Source organism: Zalophus californianus, chromosome 12 (genome assembly GCF_009762305.2).
Source record: "Zalophus californianus isolate mZalCal1 chromosome 12, mZalCal1.pri.v2, whole genome shotgun sequence".
Lineage (NCBI taxonomy): Eukaryota > Metazoa > Chordata > Mammalia > Carnivora > Otariidae > Zalophus > Zalophus californianus.
Window position 1 is genome coordinate 86,851,529 of NC_045606.1, and position 19,968 is coordinate 86,871,496.

General features: G+C 37.3%; 1 protein-coding gene across 2 annotated transcripts in view; it reads left to right on the forward strand.

Moving 5' to 3' along the window:
- EXOC4 (exocyst complex component 4) overlaps nt 1-19,968 on the forward strand; it is a 718,447-nt gene that overhangs the window by 51,627 nt on the left and 646,852 nt on the right. For both annotated transcript variants that reach the window (XM_027573746.2, XM_027573747.2), the window contains exons 4-5: nt 6,226-6,410; nt 14,370-14,479. In XM_027573746.2, coding sequence (XP_027429547.1) covers nt 6,226-6,410; nt 14,370-14,479 — 295 coding nt within the window. The remainder of the gene's footprint in view (nt 1-6,225; nt 6,411-14,369; nt 14,480-19,968) is intronic.

Consider the following 19,968-nt stretch of genomic DNA (forward strand, 5'->3'; position numbering starts at 1 on the left):
TAAAAAATTCCTGTCTGATAGCCAAATTTCTGCTTGGGCAATGGGGTGTAGCAAAATGGAAATGTTTGGTAAGTGATTGATCTGGGATTTTGGGTGATAAACATCTTCAGTGCTTGTGTAAAGGTGGGTATGGCTCATTCTGCAATCAGAAGGAGACTTCGTGTGTCCGTCTAGGACTCCCTGAGCCTGAATGTGGAGACTTTTGGGTGGAGGGCTGTCTTGAGGAACAGGGCCTGGAGCCACCAGAGTTTGTCTTCTAGCAGTTCGGGGCCCGGGTGGCAGCTGCCTACTGGCCTGGGCACTAAGTCAATGGCAGATTCCAACGCCCACTTCTTTTGTTCATAGGCAAAGGTTTCTGGTATTCTTAGTTGAGACAGTTGCAAAAATTTACTTGCTTACCTAAGTATAGGGAGGGAGAAGGAATCCGTTCTCTGGAATAGCCTAATTTCGTATCTTTTTACTGTTACTGCATCAGTAAGTTGAGCCAAGGCAACATTTTCAGAATGGTTGTGTTGTCTCCCTAGAAAAACAGTTCCTTAAGGGAGACATACAGATCTACTGAAAAGTGATAAAACATTTTGGAACCATGTAATTATTGGAGTCCTGAGGGAAATACTTATTTTGGACTCAACAGTGGCAACACATTTGCTTTCTTTAGGGGAACATGATTGCCAAAATAAGCATTTTCCTTAGCTAGCGGATGGTTTAGTTAGAAATGGTTACTAATGTCAGTTACCATTGTGTCTCTCCCCTCCCCCAACTAAAATAATAATAATAATAATAATAAAAGATCAGTAGTTTCTTTTCTAGTATCTCTTCAATGAAACAGCTGTCGAGAATGGCCAACTTTGGTGTTCCTCCAAAACATTTCTATTAGTTCATGTTAAAGCACAAAACTAGATCTTTTTACCTAAACAACTTGAGTGAGATTAGCAGAAGGCAAACACCTAACTATGAAACAATAATTTCGTACTTTAAACTAGAATGAAATTGAAAAACAGACATTTGGGAAGGAAAATTTAAGGGTACTGTAGTTCGTAATCACAAAGATGGCCTTTGTTGTCAACTTAGCTCTCAGCTCAAGGTAAGCTTTTTTGAAATACCATGTAATTCCTGATTATGTGCATTTTAACCGTACCTTTCACATACTTAGTTATGGAAACATTTTTAGGGATTTCCGTTTTCTTCAGTGGATAGGTTTCTAGTAGCAAAACATGCTGTCCTGTTCAGTATCATGTATTAAAACATTTTGTAAATGCTAGCTTATTTTTATAATCCTAAAGGACATGTTTTTCAAGTCTAGAACGGAGTTCTGTTATCTAAGCAGTTTCCAGCTGTGGTGAGTAGAATACTAATGTTCGATTAGGTGGTAATAGGAGTTATATGAAAACATTCCCTGCTTGTAGTATCTCCCCCAACCCCATCATTTTATTTTTGAAAATATGTCTACGAAAACTTCCAAATCATTTAATTGGCTCATTATGTATTAATCTACCTTTAAGAGATGGTGTGTCCTATCTGAGAATTCTAGGTCATACTAGAGATCATTCGGGGTGTGAGTGTATGTTATTCCATCTGTGATGGAGGTATTGACAACATTTACCAATGAACTGCTCTATTGTATGTTATCTATTTGATTTTTTATCTGGTATGTCTTGTTCTGTAATAATATGTATTTGATGTTACATGTCACACTTAAAAACCCAGTTTTAATAATTTCTTAGAGCAACTCACCTGTGAGACCATTTTAGACCATTTTTTTGCGTCTAATCCAACTGCATCTCTTGAATTCTCATTAATGTTTCATCAGTGGTATTTAAAAAGTGCTCTGTAGACATTAAATTTAGGAAACAGTGAAATGATTCATAAAATGACCACATTAAAAAAACACAACTCTTCAGTTGTATTTTTACCAGTAGTTATGTAGATCTAAATGTAGGTGGATATTTAATGATTTTTTTTTAAGACTAAGTAATCTCTATGCCGCATGTGGGGCTTGAACTTAGAAACCCGAGATCCAGTTGCATGCTCCACTGACTAAACTGGCCAGGAGCCCCATTTTAAACATTTTGATGTGTACAGTGCAGTGGCATTAAGAACATTTACATCGTGCAACCATCACTACCATCCATCTCTGAACTTTTTCATCTTCCCAAACTGCAACTGTGTACTCGTTAAATAATAACTCCCCTTTTCCTCCCTCCCCACAGCTTCCAGAAACCACTATTCTACTTTCTGTCTCTATGAATTTGCCTACTCTAGGTACATGATATAAGTGGAATCATACAGTATTTGTCCTTTTGTGTCTGGCTTATTTCACTTAGCTGAGTGTTTTCAAGTTCTACCCATGTTATAGCGTGTTGGTACCACTTTTTAAAAAAATTTTTTTTAATTTAAATTCAATTTAGTTAACAAAGTGTATTATTAGTTTCAGAGGTAGAATTTAGTGACTCATCAGTTGCATAAAACACCCAGTGCTCATCACATCAAGTGTCCTCCCCAGGGTCCATCACCCAGTTACCCCATCCCCCGACCCACTTCCCCTCCAGTGACCTTAGTTTGTTCCCTATAGTGAAGAGTCTCTTCTGGTTTGCCTCCCTCTCTGTTTTTATCTTATTTTATTTTTCCTTCCCTTCTCCTATCTTCATCTATTTTGTTTCTTAAATTCCACATATGAGTGAAATCATATGGTATTTGTCTTTCTCTGACTGACTTATTTTGCTTAGCATAATACTCTGTTGTTTCATCCATGTCGTTGCAAATGGCAAGATTTCATTCTTTTGATGGCTGAGTAGTACTCCTTTGTATATATGCATCACATCTTCTTTATCCGTTCATCTGTTGGTGGACATCTGGGCTCTTTTCCATGTTTTGGCAGTTGTGGACATTGCTGCTATAAATATTGGGGTGCACGTGCCCCTTTGAATCACTATTTTTGTATCCTTTGGATAAATACCTAGTAGTAGCAATTGCTAGGTCTTAGGGTAGTTCCATTTTTAACTTTTTGAGGAACCTCCAAACTGTTTTCCAGAGTGCACCAATTTGCATTCCCACCAACAGTGTAAGAGGGTTCCCCTTTCTCTGCATCCTCACCAACATCTGTCGTTTCCTGACTTGTTAATTTTAGCTATTCTGACTGGTGTGAGGTGGCATCTCATTGTGGTTTTGATTTATATTTCCCTGATGATGAGTGATGTTGAGCATCTTCTCATGTGTCTGTTAGCCATTTGTATGTCGTCTTCTGACAACTATTTTCTTAAAATCAGTTTTAGTACCACTTAGTAAGATTAGAGTAGGGGAGGACAATGACCTTGCCTAGCTTTCATAATTACAGCTTTTAATAAGTGAAGTCCAGAAAATTAGAGCACTGTATTTTCATATAAAAAGAAGACTATGCTGGGGCGCCTGGGTGGCTCAGATGGTTGAGCGTCTGCCTTCGGCTCAGGTCATGATCCCAGGGTCCTGGGATCGAGTCCCGCATCGGGCTCCCTGCTCCTTGGGAGCCTGTTTCTCCCTCTGCCTCTCTCTGTCTCTCTGTCTCTCATGAATAAAAAAAAAAAAAAAAAAAAAAGGTTTATAAAAAAAAAGAAAGAAAGCTCTCATATGTCTAAAAATAAATAAATAAATTAATTAAAAAAAAAAAAGACTATGCTGTATTCTCTGTGGTAAATTCTTCAAGTCTTTGAAATTCTAAGACTAATCTTGATTATATATATTAATTGTACTTCTATTTTGGGTCCAGAAAACATATTCAGAAAGTTTGTCATCTAAATGGTTATAATGGTTCTATGAACAAACAACACTTTACTGGAAATGTAGCATTAGCAATGTTAGTAACGCCTTGTGAGGTTTCTTTATCCACAGAATAATGTGGATAAAATCCAGAGATTTTATCAAAATCCACAGATTCTGTTAAAAATCTAATTTCAGTGAGCACTCAGTATGTGCTAGGCACTGTGGTAAGTGCTTTACCTATATATATATATATATATATATATATATATATATGTATGTATGTATAAAATTAAGTGGCTTTGAAAGTTAATATTATCCTATAATTTTATATTTGGAATGTGAACTGTTTGGGTTAAAAATCTTCATGCAAATTCCTACAAACAAATTGAGTGTGGATGTGCAGTGGGTGGTTTTTAAGCTTAAATATCTCAGCTGGATTTAATTACCTTAAGGGATAAGGCTACATGATGGGCCAGTGGCTTACCAAATTATTTTTCATTTTCTGGATCTCTATGTCACTAAAGGTTAATGCATCCTGTTTTCTCTGTTAGAGACCCAAGTCAAAATCCATTTTAGAGCATAAGTGTAAACGAATTTGTTGTTGTTTTTCCTCCTTGGGGACACAGTGGTCATTTTGTGCGGCTGCTTTTCCATTTGGAATCGTTGGCAGCTCGCATGAGGCCCAGGGGCTCTTGTCCCAGGGGCAGTTGCAAGTCAGCATGAAAATGAACCGGCAGGCTGCAGGGGGCAGAGCTGGCCCAGGGCTTGTCACTTTTTCATGCCTTGATTCTTTCTTGGTTAACTTAAAGAAACTTACTTGCTACTGACATTTGATCATAGCACATCACAAAACAAGTGATGTGTTTGTGGGTAAGCCATTGCATTTTCCTCCCCATCTCAGGCCAGTTTGTATTTGGCAGCTGCAGGCTTTCTGTATTCACTGTCCACGTGCTCCCAAATGACCTTGTATACTGGTGTGGGTCTGTGGTCAACCCTCTGGATGGTTGGTATGTTTCGTGGCTTTTACTATCTATTGCTTTTATATACATGCCGTACTTTTTAGGAGCATGTTTATAGCCCTAATTACATTTATTGTTTTTACCCTGAAGTATTATTCGTTATTGCCTTTATCTGTACCTTTTAGGAATATTTACAAGTATAACCTAAGTAGGGAATGGTCATAGCACAGGAATCCCTTTGGGGAGCTTGGTAGGGCTCTTTTCCCTCTGAGTCAGCTGGTAGTCCTCTTTTCTATTTATAACTACTACTACTACCAGGACTATTATTATTACATTCTTTGTGTTTCTCTCTTGCTTTTATTTTTCTCCTAAGGAATAGTACCTAGAGTATAATTCTCATTGTTATTTTCTTTAAAAAAAAATATAGATCTTGGGGTGCCTGGGTGACTCAGTCAGTTAGGCGTCCATCTCTTGATCTCAGCTCAGGTATTGATCTTGGGAATGTGAGTTCAAGCCCGATGTTGGGCTCCACACTGGGTGTGGAGCCTACTTTAAAAAAAAAAATCTTTACAGAAAGACCAATATAATCTTTATATACATGGATAAATGGGATCATGTGATACATAATTTTTTTTTTTCCTTTTTGGTTATTGCTTTGGTTTCAAAGTGAGTTGTCCCAGGCTCCCTGAATTCTTCATCTTCATTTGTTGCAGGCATTCCTACACCATTTTTATTCATCCAATCTTTTTTTGTCTTAAAATCTCCCGAATTGCACTTTACACCAGGAGTATTTCCCTCTCCATAGTTTATCTCCTGTTCACCATTCATATCCCATTTCTTCTGTTGAACGGGATCAGGCCAAGGAGTGGTGAAGGCTTCTCTTTTCTCCTTACAGCATTTATGTAAAACATGCATTTCCCTCTGTGTATGTGTATATAAGAAAGAGCGAGAGAGTTACATATCTAACTATATGTAGACATGCAGGTAGACTTAGGCTAACCAAGCTCTGACTCATGGTCACCATGAGAATTATTTAAAAATTTATGTAGTGTGCTTTTCTTTAGTCTTAGTCTTAAGCTAAATTTAATTGAAAGCTGATTTAAATCATTCGTATGTGGACTTCTTGTGAGAATATGAATGATACAGTTTAATTGGGTAGGTCATTTAACTTGTATCTGTTAATAAGCAGTGTGTGGGGGAATAAATAATATGTACAGCTTTGCGGTGCTTTAGGTGCCTTCATGTTTATCAAGATTGTTTTCTTCAGCATTATTTCTCTTTAGATGTTAGACCCTTCAAAGGCAGAACTAGGCCTATCCACATTATACTCTTCAGAGTCTGATGTATGTTGATAAGGTTCTCATAAACTCTCTTTCGACCATATCTTTTAAAAATAAGGTCATAGGTTTTTACAAAATAAAGTCTCCTAGTCTCATAAAAGAAGTTCTCAAATAAAACTAGTCTCCTATTTCTAATATTGCTCAGTTATGTAGTTGTCCTACTTAATCATTTTTTTTTTTCTCCTTTTTAGGTGTCAGCAGTCGAGTCCTTGGAGGGCCCCCTGCTCCAGGTGGAAGGACTGAGTGACCTTAGGTTGGAGCTTCACAGTAAGAAGATGAACCTCCACTTGGTTCTCATAGATGAACTGCATCGGCACCTCTACATCAAATCCACAAGCCGAGTTGTGCAGCGTAACAAGGAGAAAGGGAGAGTGAGGTTAGTTAAAGAGGCTCTTGGCTACAGTGTCTTGTGGCAGTGGAGAATTTTAAGGAATATTATTTGTTTCCCAAAATACTGTTGTCATTTATTTACTTCTTGCTTTTTTTTTACTTTTTAACATACTGTCCCTGAAACGGTAAGACGGTTTTGTAATAGCAAATACTCCATGTTCTGAAAGGCTGACATCCAAAGTTTCTTCATTCCTTTGTTGCACATTTATTATGATCCTTTTATGTGAAGATAAGAAACATCTACTGTGGGCCTTTATACTGGATCAGAGATACTCTGGCAAACCTCAGAAGGAAGAGAAAAAGATCCTTAAGTTGTATAGTACCGTCAGCATAATGAAGAAATATGAGTGTCTGAACTGAAGGTAAAAGATGCTTTGTTCCTTAGGGTTGTGTTCAGCTTTAGACAATGTTCTTTCTGGAACAGTTCAGGAGAGCTTCAGAGAAAACGCTTTTATCCCTGGGCTGATCGTAGCATAGGCCTATACTTAAGGGCCTGGGTGTGGACTCAAGCAATTCATTAGGTTAGTCTAGACCTGGTAGGGAGTAAGACTAGATCTTAAGACTGTTAAGACAGTAGAATACTGACATTATTGACATGTATCAGATAGCTGTGCATGTCCTAGTCTTTCCAGCATGCCTTTAAAATAGCCATAAGATCTTTTCAGAGGGTAGTTTTAGCAGTATCTGCCAAAATGCATGTGCTCATACTTTTTTATCTAGCTACGGACAAGAGGAGCACTGAAAGCAGTGCATGCTGGGAGTGAAGTCTTTGAAGTCCTCTCCTGTTCAGACAAAAGTTGCCAACTCTGTGCGTGATGCTTCAGTTCAGTCCGAGACCCTGACAGACAGAGAAGTTTCTATCTCTTTTCTGCATACGGGCACTAGAAAATCTTCTGCCGGGCACACAAATTGAGCTGAGGGTTATGTATCCGAGACTTAACTTCAACACTGGATCTGGATAGAATGTGAGTTCCTTAGTGGAGAGTAGTGTTAGGTGGGGGCCAGTGCCCTACTGTCACCATGCCTGCAGTTGCTGGAATTTTCAGTGGTCTCTAAATGTCCCTGTATCTGTCCTTATCCCCTCAGGATTCAGAGTCCTTGGTGGAAGCATCCAGTTTGTTGAGCCTGAGACATGTCTGGCCTCCTTCAACTTTTATAGTAGGAATTTGGGCCCTCTTTTTTGCTTTGACCCAGACAATGGAGGGTCTTTCCAAATACAAAGACTGTTCCAGTTGTTGGTATCCAAAAAGAAATACACAAACACCCAACAAATTTCTACTGTGGGAGAAAACAAAAAATCACATGAAGGCACATACATATAAAGAATAGATTTTTTTTTTTAAAGATTTTATTTATTTGTTTGAGAGAGAGACACAGCATGAGTGAGGGGAGGGGCAGAGGCAGAGGGAGAAGCAGACCCCCTGTTGAGCAGGGATCCCGATGTGGGGCTCGATCCCAGGACCTGAGATCATGACCTGAGCTGAAGGCAGACGTTTGACTGAGTGACCCAGGCGCCCCAAGAACAAGATATTTTTGAAGTAGAAACAGACAACTGGTAGATATAATAAGAGAGAGTTACATGGCGACATTGAAAAAATAATAAAAATGGTATTTGGAAGATATGAAACAAGACCTAAATAAATGAGGAGACCTTCCATGTTCTTAAAGAGATCAGTCCCAGTAAAAACCCAGTTGGGTTTTTTGAAATTGTCAGATCTGTAGTTCACATAGAAGAATAAATGAATAAGAATTATTTAAAAAAAATTGGAGGCAGATAATAAGGCCTTTCTTATCTAATATTAAAATATTATTTTAAAACGAATCGAAACAGTACAGGTATGCCAATAGAAAATCAGACTGCTATAGCAAAATAGAATTTAGAAACAGATGCAGGATATATGGGACTTCAATAATTTTAAACAATAATCCAAGTAAGTAGAGGGAATGCAGGCTATTTAGAAATTGGTGTTGAGACATTTGGCTAAAGAAAGTAAATTTAGATGCTTACCTGTTACTTTATGCAAAAAATACTAATTCAATTTAAAAGTAACATGATAAAACTTAACTAGCATTAGAAAAAATTCAGAGAATGTGTGTAGAAGAGGCTTTGTAGGTCCATATCCTACAAATATAGTACTGTACCATAAAAATATATGTAACAGGATATTCATTGGAACATTGTTGATAAGAACAGCAAAAATACACAACTTAGATGTTTATCAAGAGGCATATAGTTAAATGAATTATGGTGTATCCATGGTATGTCATTCTTAAATGAAGAGAAAGATCTCTTTGTGCTGATAGGGAAACACTGCCTTTTTTTTTTTTTTTTAAAGATTTTATTTATTTATTCATAAGAGACGGTGGGGGGCAGAGGGAGAAGGAGGCTCCCTGCTGAGCAGGGAGCCCGATGCGGAACTCAGTCCCAGGACCCTGGGATCATGACCTGAGCCGAAGGCAGATGCTTAGCCATCTGAGCCACCCAGGCGCCCAATAGGGAAAGATTTCTAAGATACATTCTTGGGTCCAAAAAAAGCCACTTGAAAAACAGTATATACAGGATGAACCTACTTGTGTAAGAATTGAGAGGATATGTATTTAAAAATGTATCCTTTATATGTAGACATAAATGTGTGTTTATACAAGATTCCTGGAAGGATAGTGCTGACACTGATAAAAGGAATTACCTATGAGAAATGGAAACGGTGGGTGGGAAATAGGAAAGAACGACTTAGGACTGTGAATGTATTCACCATGAGCATATATTGTTACTTTATTTAGTAATACAGTTATTGATACTTTTGAATATTATTTTTATTTTTTAAAAAGATTTATTTATTTTAGAGAGAGGGGGGATGGGAGAGGCAGAGGGAGAGGGCAAGAGAAACTCTAGGCAGATCCCCCACTAAGCATGGAGCCAGACGGAGAACTCAGTCTCACAACCCTGAGATCACAACCTGAGTTGAAGCCAAGAGTCGGATGCTTAACCAGCTGAGCCATCCTGAAGATTATTTTTAATGAAATGGCAAAATGCTTACTACTGAAATGAAAACCTAGGATTTAAAATTCTATATAGGATGATCCAAATAGTGTTGAAAAAGAAAGTGCGTACATTTTTGTATATATGTGTATGTGTAGGGGGGCAGGGATGGACAGACAGACTCTCTTCTGTTAAATGTTTTGAAAGGCACTATGTTATAATTATATTAGTAGATTATTTTTATTTTCTTAATATTTTTTAAAAACCTACAGTACCTTTATAAGTTGATAAAATCAATAAAAAGTTATTTTAAGTTCATCCTTTTACTTCATGCATCCTGGGTTAATACTTGATTTGACCTTGTTTCCTTGGATGCTCTTTTGCTCATGAAGGAGAAAGTTTCAGCCGCATGGATTTTGGTGTCCCTATTTGTCTAGGGGCGGGGGCATAAAGATCGTCCCTGACCCCGTTGTGTTATTCATTCCCTATTTTGTCTTTAAAGTTTTTTCTTTTTATGTTCTTTTTCTCTTCTTTTCTCCTCTTTGCCTAGATTTTAGTTTCACTTTATTTTGTATTACATGTCTTCACTCTTGATCTGTCATTTGAGACCATGACTGTTTTTGACTTTTATACCTTCTGAATCATTCATTTTTCTTTCTGTATGTTCAGGCTGATCTTAGGACTATAGAGAATTACTTTGCCAGCCATTCCCGTTTCATTATTCAGTTAAATTTCCTTAGTAAGGTCATATTATCTTTGACAGCTATTTCTTAGCTCAGTTTGATTTAACAAACTTCTATGAACATTTGCTCTTTGCCGGGTACTGTGCCAGCTGTGGGGGTTATAGAGGTGAGTCTGTTCATTACTAGATTTACAACTTAAAGTTCAATTCTCCTCTGGCAAGGTTTAGTTTCACAATAAAATCAGCCAAGGGAGCTGCCCCTGTCAGTTTTGGACATATTATTATTATTTTTTTAATTTTATTTTATTATGTTTGGACATTTTAAGTGAAGGAACAGAAATGAGTTCTAATTAAAAAGCAAATGTTTAATAAGCTGTTAGTACTTCTAACCCTTCTTAAAAAACTCCTCACAAAACCCAAACCTTTCGTGACTATTGAAGTCAAACGCATAGAGGTAGATCTTTACTAGATGGATGGGTAGTTAATGGCCAAAAAGTCCTTAGGGTTATGGTGGTAGGGGTTGTTTTTGGTATAATTTGCTTTACAGTTTTCCTGTCTGCCACCCTGTGGTTAGTAAATAGCAAACCACGTTCAATCGCAATAAGCAATTAGTAATTTTGGGGGGACTGTTTTATGCCGGATAATATTTTATGTACGCCACAGCTGTCTTTTACAACTTAGCTATGAATGACTAAATGGATTTAAAATAAAAATTTGTAATCATAGATATTTAAAAAGAACAATACTTTGTACCAATGTTTCTTTCAAAATAAAGCAGTTCAGTGCATTCAAATTAATTACAAACTTGATAAGAACAGTTTAATTTTGATTTTATTTTTTGCTTTTTTTTTTAATGTTTTATTTATTTATTCATGAAAGAGAGAGAGAGCGAGGCAGAGGCAGAAGTAGGCTCCCCGCCTAGCAGGGAGCCCTGTGCAGGACTCGATCCCAGGACTCTGGGATCATGACCCGAGCTGAAGGCAGATGCTTAACCATCTGAGCCACCCAGGCGCCCCTGATTTTATTTTTTGCTTTCAAAAATACTTCCTCAGAGATATTCAGAACCCTTTGGAGGTACTCATACGTGCTCAACTTTATTTCTTCAGAAATGGAAACGGACGTACACACTATTTAAATGCAGTATTCTGTAATAGCACCTACGTTTCTGTTGAGCTTCATGTCTGTCATAACTAAATGAGTGGGTGTGCCTACTTTTTCTTGAACTCTGGAGACTAAGTCCTTTCATAACAGAACAAGAGAAAAACCAAAAGTCATTTCCAGAGTTACTTGCCTTTGGGTTAGTGTTCACAAAGGAGAAAATTGAAGCCCAGGGGAAAATTTTAGAGAGATGAGTCTATGAAAATAGTCTTGCAGTAAATTGACTTTCTAAAAGTTTATTGATGGAGCATAAGGGCCTTTCTGGCTCTGGTAATAAAGTCAGTAGGTTATGTTTTTCAAAGTTAAAATGGCAAGACATTTATCACCCCGTATTTAACTGAAACATACTTTTAGGTTAAAATTGAGAAAATAATTGTAGGTTATAATCTGAAGTGAAGCTTGTGCACATCTGTGTTTGTAGAAGTGTGTATTATACTCATAGAAATACACATATCACTACACACAAATATTGTATGACTGTGTGGCAGGCTGTGTTGCTGCTCTACACCTGAACTTTCCTGTTAATTGATACCTTCATTTATCAGTGCTTTAAAAATAACTTCTCTATTTTTGTTATGGAAATATTTATGAAACATATTCTATATTTTTCCTATCATTTAGAATCGAAATGAACTGGTTTTTTTTGTTTTATAATTTTTTATTCTGTTATGTTAGTCACCATACATCACATCATTAGTTTTTGATGTAGTGTTCCACAATTCATTGTTTGCATATAACACCCAGTGCTCCATGCAGAACATGCCCTCCTTAGTACCCATCACCGGGCTAACCCATCCCCCCACCGCTGTCCCCTGAACTTTTTCTTAATAGTGAGTAGCAGCGCTATAAACATCCGTGATGATCCTTTGTCTCTTTAGGTTTGTGAATCTAGGCTAGAGAGGTGTATGGAGCTAGTTTTGCAGTTGTGAGTAACATGCAGGTCAGAGGATGAGGTGAGGTAGTCGAGGGAAAACCGGAGATGAGAGCAGTAGTTAATATGTGAAAGATGACTGGATAAATCTGTGATCCTATTGATTTATAGACAAATCAATAGACAAACTATTGTGACAAATCAGTGGATTTGAAGGCTCTGTTTCTTAAGATAGTTTATGGGTAAATAGGAACCAAACAGCCTTATATTGGAAGAAAAGATTTATGGGAACTCTGTCAGTTTAATTCCAGGTAAGTGTTATTTTTGTTACTTTTATATCTTATACTTGAGGTTTCACATGAGTCTGCAAGTGATTCCAATAGTTGGAAATAGGCTGTTTGGTTTCACTCATATCGCAGTCATACTTGGATCCTCAGCACTGAGCCCTCTCCCAGACACGTCAATGCTGCAGACTTGTTTGAGTCGTGATTCCTTCTTCCCTGTAGTAAGTGAGAAGGGGGACCTTAGTAACTGTCCGTTATCCTCAAGGCCTGGGACAATAGCTCATGTGTTATTGGCACTTGATAAAAATAAACCTTAATTTTGCCACCACTGAGAAAGCATCCAGTTCACAGCAAGCACCGACATATGTTATCTAGAGGCTGCCACAAACCTAATGTTTCCAAAGGCAAAGGGAACAAATCATCCGTGGCTAGAAGTTCAGTCCCGGTTCGCGGTTGAAGCCCGGCTGGAAAGGTTTTTGGGTTCAACGATGGCTGAAGTGGAGAGCAGAAGAGGGAAAGGCTGGTCCAGAAGGCAAACTTAGGAAGGAATGAGGCTAAAAGGATTGTTTTCTGGCATTTTGAAATTTTCTAAATGTAAACATTCAAAATGCAAATAAACTCTGCTTCATGTAAAAAACAAAAAACCTTAAATGATGATTTTGCCTTTAACCTAAGTTTCTTTTTCAGTTTTCTGAAAGAACGTGCATATGTTTATTAGGTTAAAAATACACACGTAGCTGGCCCTGTGGGTCCAGAAGGAGTGGTGGGAGGGAGATGGGGTATGTCACCGTGGGACGTGTGGGTGCAGGTGTTCGCAGTGCACACGTCTTTCCCATTTGGAGGTCTTTCCTTAAGGTGTAGTCTTGTCCCCGCTTCCCCCACTCTGCCTGCCCTCCCTTCATAACCCACTGTGAGAATCACATCTGGGGTCAGCCACTGCTACTAACGATGGTGGTGGGACTGGGAAGAGGTGAGAACTATGGCTTTGACTAGTCTACCCTTGGAACTTAGAGAAGCTTTTCTGTTTCAGATGCAATGTGATTAGATGATTTTGTTTGTTTCTTTTTTAAGTTTGTTTGTTTATTTATTTATTTATTTTTAGTAATCTCTACACCCGACATGAGGCTTGAACTTTTGGCCCCAAGATCAAGAGTCCCATGCTCTTCCGACTGAGCCAGCCAGGCACCCCGTAGATGATTCAGTTTCTTGAGAGTAGAGCATAAGTTTGACTTGCCTTGGACTTGCCTACTTCTTTCACTTAACAGATGGCTATAAATGTGAATTAACTTGAAAATTTAATTGTTTTTTATAGTCTTTGTGCCATTTAAAATTAATGTGTTTATTCTGGAGATGATAAAGTTAATCATTAAGATGAGATGCTAAGGCCTTTATGGAAAAGGTGAAATGGGTAATCAAATACTGAATTAACCTGTTTGAGTTCCTTAAATCATCTTTTATTGTCATGATTCTCAACTTGATGAATTTTATGAACCTCTTTTAAAGAAAACTAAATGTAGTGAACTCCCAGACTATATCAAAAGCTTCAGCTTGAAAAACACAAGCTAAACAAGGTTTAACTACTTAAACCTTCTTTCAGTTATCATGATATGGTGACATTTGATCTTTCTTTGCTGATAAATTAACTTTAATATAGGAACAGAGGAGGGTACCGAAATTGCGTGGCATAATTTGGTGGTAAGGTAGTCTTTCACATGATCCACATGATCCAGGATGATGTTTTTAGACCCAGCTAGCATTGAAATAAAGACAAAAATTTGAAAACTTGGAACCCTTAGGCTACATCTTTGTACCCCTCTCTGCACAGTCACCACTGGAAATACACTTGGAAAACACTTGCACTCACAGTGTACAAAGGGCTCATGCCCAGACGAAAGTTATAAGGGATGGGCAGGTAGTGGGACTTCAGCTGTTTTTGGAGAAAGTGGTAACTACCTACCTTTCCCTTCCAGCTCCCTTATAAAAGATGCTTCTCCCGTTCCTCTGATTGATGTTACAAATCTTCCTACTCCTCGAAAATTCCTTGATACCTCTCAGTTTTCTACTCCTGGAAGCTCAAATGGTAAGTATTTAATTCTTTAGCCACTCACCTTCTTTTCATAATGTTGTAGTTCCTCAGCAAAGACTGGGAAAATCTGGGGGGTCAGGGCTGGGAGGTCCTGAGGTTAGTGCCTTGGAGCCTCTGATGAGCTCTGTGCCACCCTCAGAGGGAATAAGATAGAAGATGACTGGTTGGGCCTGTTGCATTATCAGGTTTTAAACTGGCAGCTGAATCTGGCCTGTCTCCTGAATCCAGATGTAGTTACGCTTTATTTGACCAGCACTGTTTGTTTTTCTGAAGTTGAATTTGAATGCTTTTTGATGCAGAGAGTCTCCCCCCCCACAACCCGCCCATAACCTCTCTTGTTTTTGTCAGCTTTTACCCAGCTGCTGTACATGTTACATGCTCTGTCTGGTCCTTGAGAGCTTCTGAGTGTGCTCTAGATCCTTTGTCTATCTATACAAGATACCTTGTATCTTCCAGTGCCTTCCCCACTTACACATGTGCCCGCATGTGGGTGTGCACACACACACACATATAATGTACTTTGAGCCATGTTTCTTCTTGGGCTACATACTGTTCTGTTGAATAAGAGCCATTTTGGCCTCTATTTAAAGTTGGAGACGGAGGGTATGCTTTGAATCTGAACGCAGATTTAGAGGATTTCTTCAGGAATAGCTCAGACTTGCTGTCAGAGGGTTCAGCTGAACTTGGCTCAGATTGTCTCTGGGCCTCTGCAAAGAGCCTTCAACTATTGTAGCGCTGGGTTGAGGAGAAGGAGATGGGATGTTTTTCTTGAGATGTCCCATAGGTGCCTTCGTGTCACAGCTAAAGTCCTCAATACCTTTTAACGAATGAGTAATGTTGATTATCGTTGGCTTTGCAGGTATAAATTAGTTCTTTTCTAGTTCTGTAGTCCTGTAGAGCCTGAAATAATGAAGAAGTGGAAAGGTAGAAAAATAATTTGGAGTCAGTCAATACATTTTGTGTACCTAATTGAAAGTGTTTCTTTTGAGAGCCTCACTATATATTGTTGTTGCTGAGGCATATGTAATTACCTTTTATAATATCATTTAATTAAGTTTAAGGGTTACTTAGGCTTGGAATCTTGGGGTTTATTGCTTTTACTGTAGGAAAAGTGTAGAAATTATTTTGTAATAGATTATATTGTTAGTCTATTTAATGATTCAAAAAAACCCACAAAAACCAAAATACTCTGACCACTTACGTTTATTGTGACACTTTACAAGGTTTGTACTCAAGCCTCTTCCTGGAGCTAAAAAACTTGCTTTCTCCCTCTTGCTGACGTAGTGTTGTGATTCTTTGAGTTTTGACACTGCTTGGAGCTGTTGTAGAGTGTGGAAGTATGAAACACAATTTATATTTATACTTTTGTAATTTATCTCCTCCTCCAGGAGAAATTATCAATTGTTATATCTTCAAGTTTTTATAGTGTGAGCCATCATTGCTTACCTTGGTTATAGCAATTTAAGTAAATGTTGCCGAGTCAATGGCCAAGTGAAATAAACATTTTAATTGTTTATGAAGAAATGATAGGGCAGGCGTTTTGCAAATGAAAAGCACTGTGTAAATACCAAGTAAGTTGAAAAAATGCCAATTATGGCAAATTTCAGTAGAAACTAATTTTGCTACATCTATTATTTTTAATAAGACAGCTTACTCTTTGATGGGCACTTCTGTCAGGCCCTGTAGTTAGCATTTCTCACTTCGTGGAGTTGACGGTAACACTTTGCCTTCGGCAGTCTGTTCCTTCATTATTGGGGATGACTCTTGAAGAGCCGCGTGGTAGTTGAGTAGAGGTGGGACCATCGTGGGGTCTGCTTGTACATAAGCTACAAACCTTTCTTTTTAGAGGGGCTCATTTCTTTGACTGTTTAAGGCTGTTGATCTCGTGATTTTTCTGTGGGTGACCGAAAGAGAAGGTGGTTAAAATATTATTGATCGAAATGCACACTAAGATGTGTTTAGTGCCTACCATATGTAAAACAATATTTTAAGTGCTTCGCATGAATTAGTTCAGTCCTTTAACAATCTTTGTAGGTAGGTACTATTCGAATAGCTCCATTTTACAGATGAGAAAGCCGGGGCCTAGGGGGTTAAGTTGACACAGCTGACAAGGAGCAGAGCTGTGATTTCAAGTAAGGAGCTGTCCAGGTCCACCAGATGGTTTTTTTTCCCCCGCAAAAAAGCTAGGTATGCCCTGGGTTATTAGTTTTCTCTTGTTGCCACAACAAATTGTGACAATGTAAATTTATCATCTTAACAGTTTTGTAGGTTAGAAGTCCAGTATGGGTCTGATGGGGCTAAAATCAAGGTGTTGGCATGGCTGTGTTCCTTCTGGAGGCTCTACAGGAGAGTTCATTTCCTTGCCTTTCACAGCTCCTAGGGGCTGCTACTTTTCCAGATTGTTGCCCTCTTCCTCTGTCTTCAAAACCAGGGACAGTGTGTCACATCCTTCTCGGGTCACATCTCTCTGACCCACCCTTCTGCCGCCTCCTTCCTCTTTTAAGGATTCGTGTGATTAGATTGATTCCACCTGGGTAATTCAGGATACTCTGTGCAGTTTAAGGTCCTTAACCTTAATCACATCTGCAAAGTCTCCTTTGCCATGTGACATATTCACAGAGTCTGAGGATCAAGGACATGGATATCTTTGGGGACCATCATTCTGCACTGCCTATTTTCTGACTTGAGTTATCTTGAGGAGTCAATATATAAAATTTTGACTTTCTTGAAATTATGTGTGAAGTCTTTTTAAATCACTGCAGTTCCAGTCTTAAGGACTATATTAATCTGGGTCACATTATTAAAGGGGGTTGTGTAAATGAGGAAGATGTAAATTATGTAGACAACTGCATAAAATGTTACTAAGTACGTATAAAAGTGAGGCTGATGAAATACACTATAAATAAAGGGCAGATATTTTCTTATTCTTAATGAGCAGTAAGTCCTAAGAGTGTTTTTGTGAAGTGCCCGGCAAGCCAGCCTTGAAAGTAATAGGCATTTTCAGCAGGAATTTAACATAGGCTTTTAAAACTCCCCTCTCATCTTGTGAAATAGTAGGATGGAGGGTGTAATCCATTAGAACTGACATTTTTATAGAGGAAGTTCCAATAGGGAATCCCCAGATAGAACAGATCTCTCACTGGGGTGCCATAAATTTAGGTTGGAGGTGATTCCTGAGGACTTTCAGGTTATTATTAATTAAACAAGCATTTTGATTGTTTGCAAATGAGTCATTTTTCAAATGTCTTCTTTACAGGTGGAGGTGTGAGTGACTTTTCTGTGAGATTTTCTATTATAGTTTACATGTTATGGTTTGCAAGACATGTTCCATCATTCAACTGATGGCAGCAGTCCTATGAGGTAGTTATGGCAGGTACTATTGTCATTATCATGGTGATTATTTTTATATCTATCCCATTTAAGTCTATTAAATACTTAAGTTATAAAAGTACAGAACTATAGATGTGTATGCACCATCCAATTAAAAAATATTTAATTACAATCAGGCACAGGTTGGCAGAAGCAAGAAACCCATTAAGAGAAAAATGATTAGCGTCCATTTAGCTTTCCTACACATTAGTGAGGAAAAGAAATGGCATCTTAAAGAACTGGACAAATGATGGGCAGTTTACAGAAGAGTCCATATACGTGGCAAGACTGGCATTTATCCAAAAGAGGTTAAGTATCCAGAATATATAAAGAACCCCTATAAATCAATAAAACAAGTTAATAAGCAAAAATATGCAAATGTAAACTATTAAAAAATAGGCATAAACATGAATAGGCAGTTTGTGTAGTAACTATATGAAATATTGCTTATACACTCTAGTTAATCAGGTATTATTTTTAAAACTCATTTTATAAATATATTCCATCCACAGAGGTTGAGTGATCAGTCCAGGTCCACCAGATGGTGATTGCTGGAAAGTAGCCTCATGCTGTTCCCACTCTAAATAAGAGATATATTTTGCCAGCCTTTCTCCTATTTCTCATCAGTCATAGTATTTTGTAAGGTACGAGAAACTAATGTCTAATTTAGATGTAGTAATTCAACTATAACTTAGGTAAAAGGATGGGAGAAGTGTGGAGAAAAGCCAATAATTGTAGGAAAATGTTGGTTTAAGCTTTTGGATTCCCAGTATGTCCTTTCATTTGGCAAGCTGCCTTTGGAACGTTTTGACTGAGCAATTACTCCCGGGGTACACAAGCATTTCATTTGTGGCTTCTTTATTCATTTTATGCATGCTCCTGCTGGGATTGCTGTGAATATAACTATAATGAAACTGGACTTCTTACTTCCTTTCTTTTTGGTACCAGCATAGGTTAAGCAATGAAACCTAAAGAGAGCACAAATTAAATGATTTTTTTTTTTCTTTTGCTGCTCTTTTCTCATGTGCATTTTATTTCATAAAATCTTGTTCTGGGACTTGATACTTTTCTTAAAAATTTAGGATTTGATATTTAAATTCTCTCTACATGGAGTGGGAGCTCTGAATCCTAACATAAAAGGAGATGAAATTTTTCTTCTTGCAACTCACATGTCTAGAATAGTGAAAGTTCTCCAAAACAACATGACGATGCCTTTTGAGGTACTTCTGTCCTGAGGTTGGGGCCTCCTTTGGCATTTTAAATCAGTTGTTCCGAAAGTATCCTTCTTTTGCTGTTAAGTATCTTGGTTGATTTCTATGATTAATCATAAGTAGAGCTGAGAACTGGATACAAGGGAGTCAAAATGGAATTAATGGTTCAGATGTTTATAAATGTAAAAATAAAGCAAGGCCAGAGTTCGTTAGTTAAAATACATTTATTAAATATGAATATTATATTCATATTATATTATATTCATATATATGAATATAATATAACCATCATTATGTGCTTTAATATTAATAAATATTAATATTTTTCCATAGTTGAATCAGATTCTTTAAAAAAAATTTACGGGTACAATTGAAGCCCCCTATGAATGCATGAATTCTTCCTCAATTCCTTTTCTCTCTTCTACCCTATTGGTAACTGTTTTGAAATTGTTCCACATCTTTCTCCTGTATGTTTTCATACTTTTACTGTGTCTATGTATATGTATATATGTTGTGTATTTGTAAATATAGAAACAATATGTATAATTTATATATTTATATATGTATATATTTGTATGTAAATGTTATAATATTGTGTATGTTTATTATATACAAAGTATGTTATTTTGAGTATTTTAGGGTGTAAGTAAATTGTATAGCTTAATTTACCTGTTTACTTGATTTTAATGATATAATTTAATTGACTTATAATTGTACAGTATGATAAGTATCATTCTACTACTTGGGTTTTGAACTCAACATGATATTTTTTGGATTTTTCTTATGTTACAATATAGCTCTAGTTTATTAGTTTTAACTACTGTATAGTATTTTATTATATAATCACAATTTATCCATTCTTCTATAGATAGACAACTTATAAGTTTGCAGTTTTTCACTATT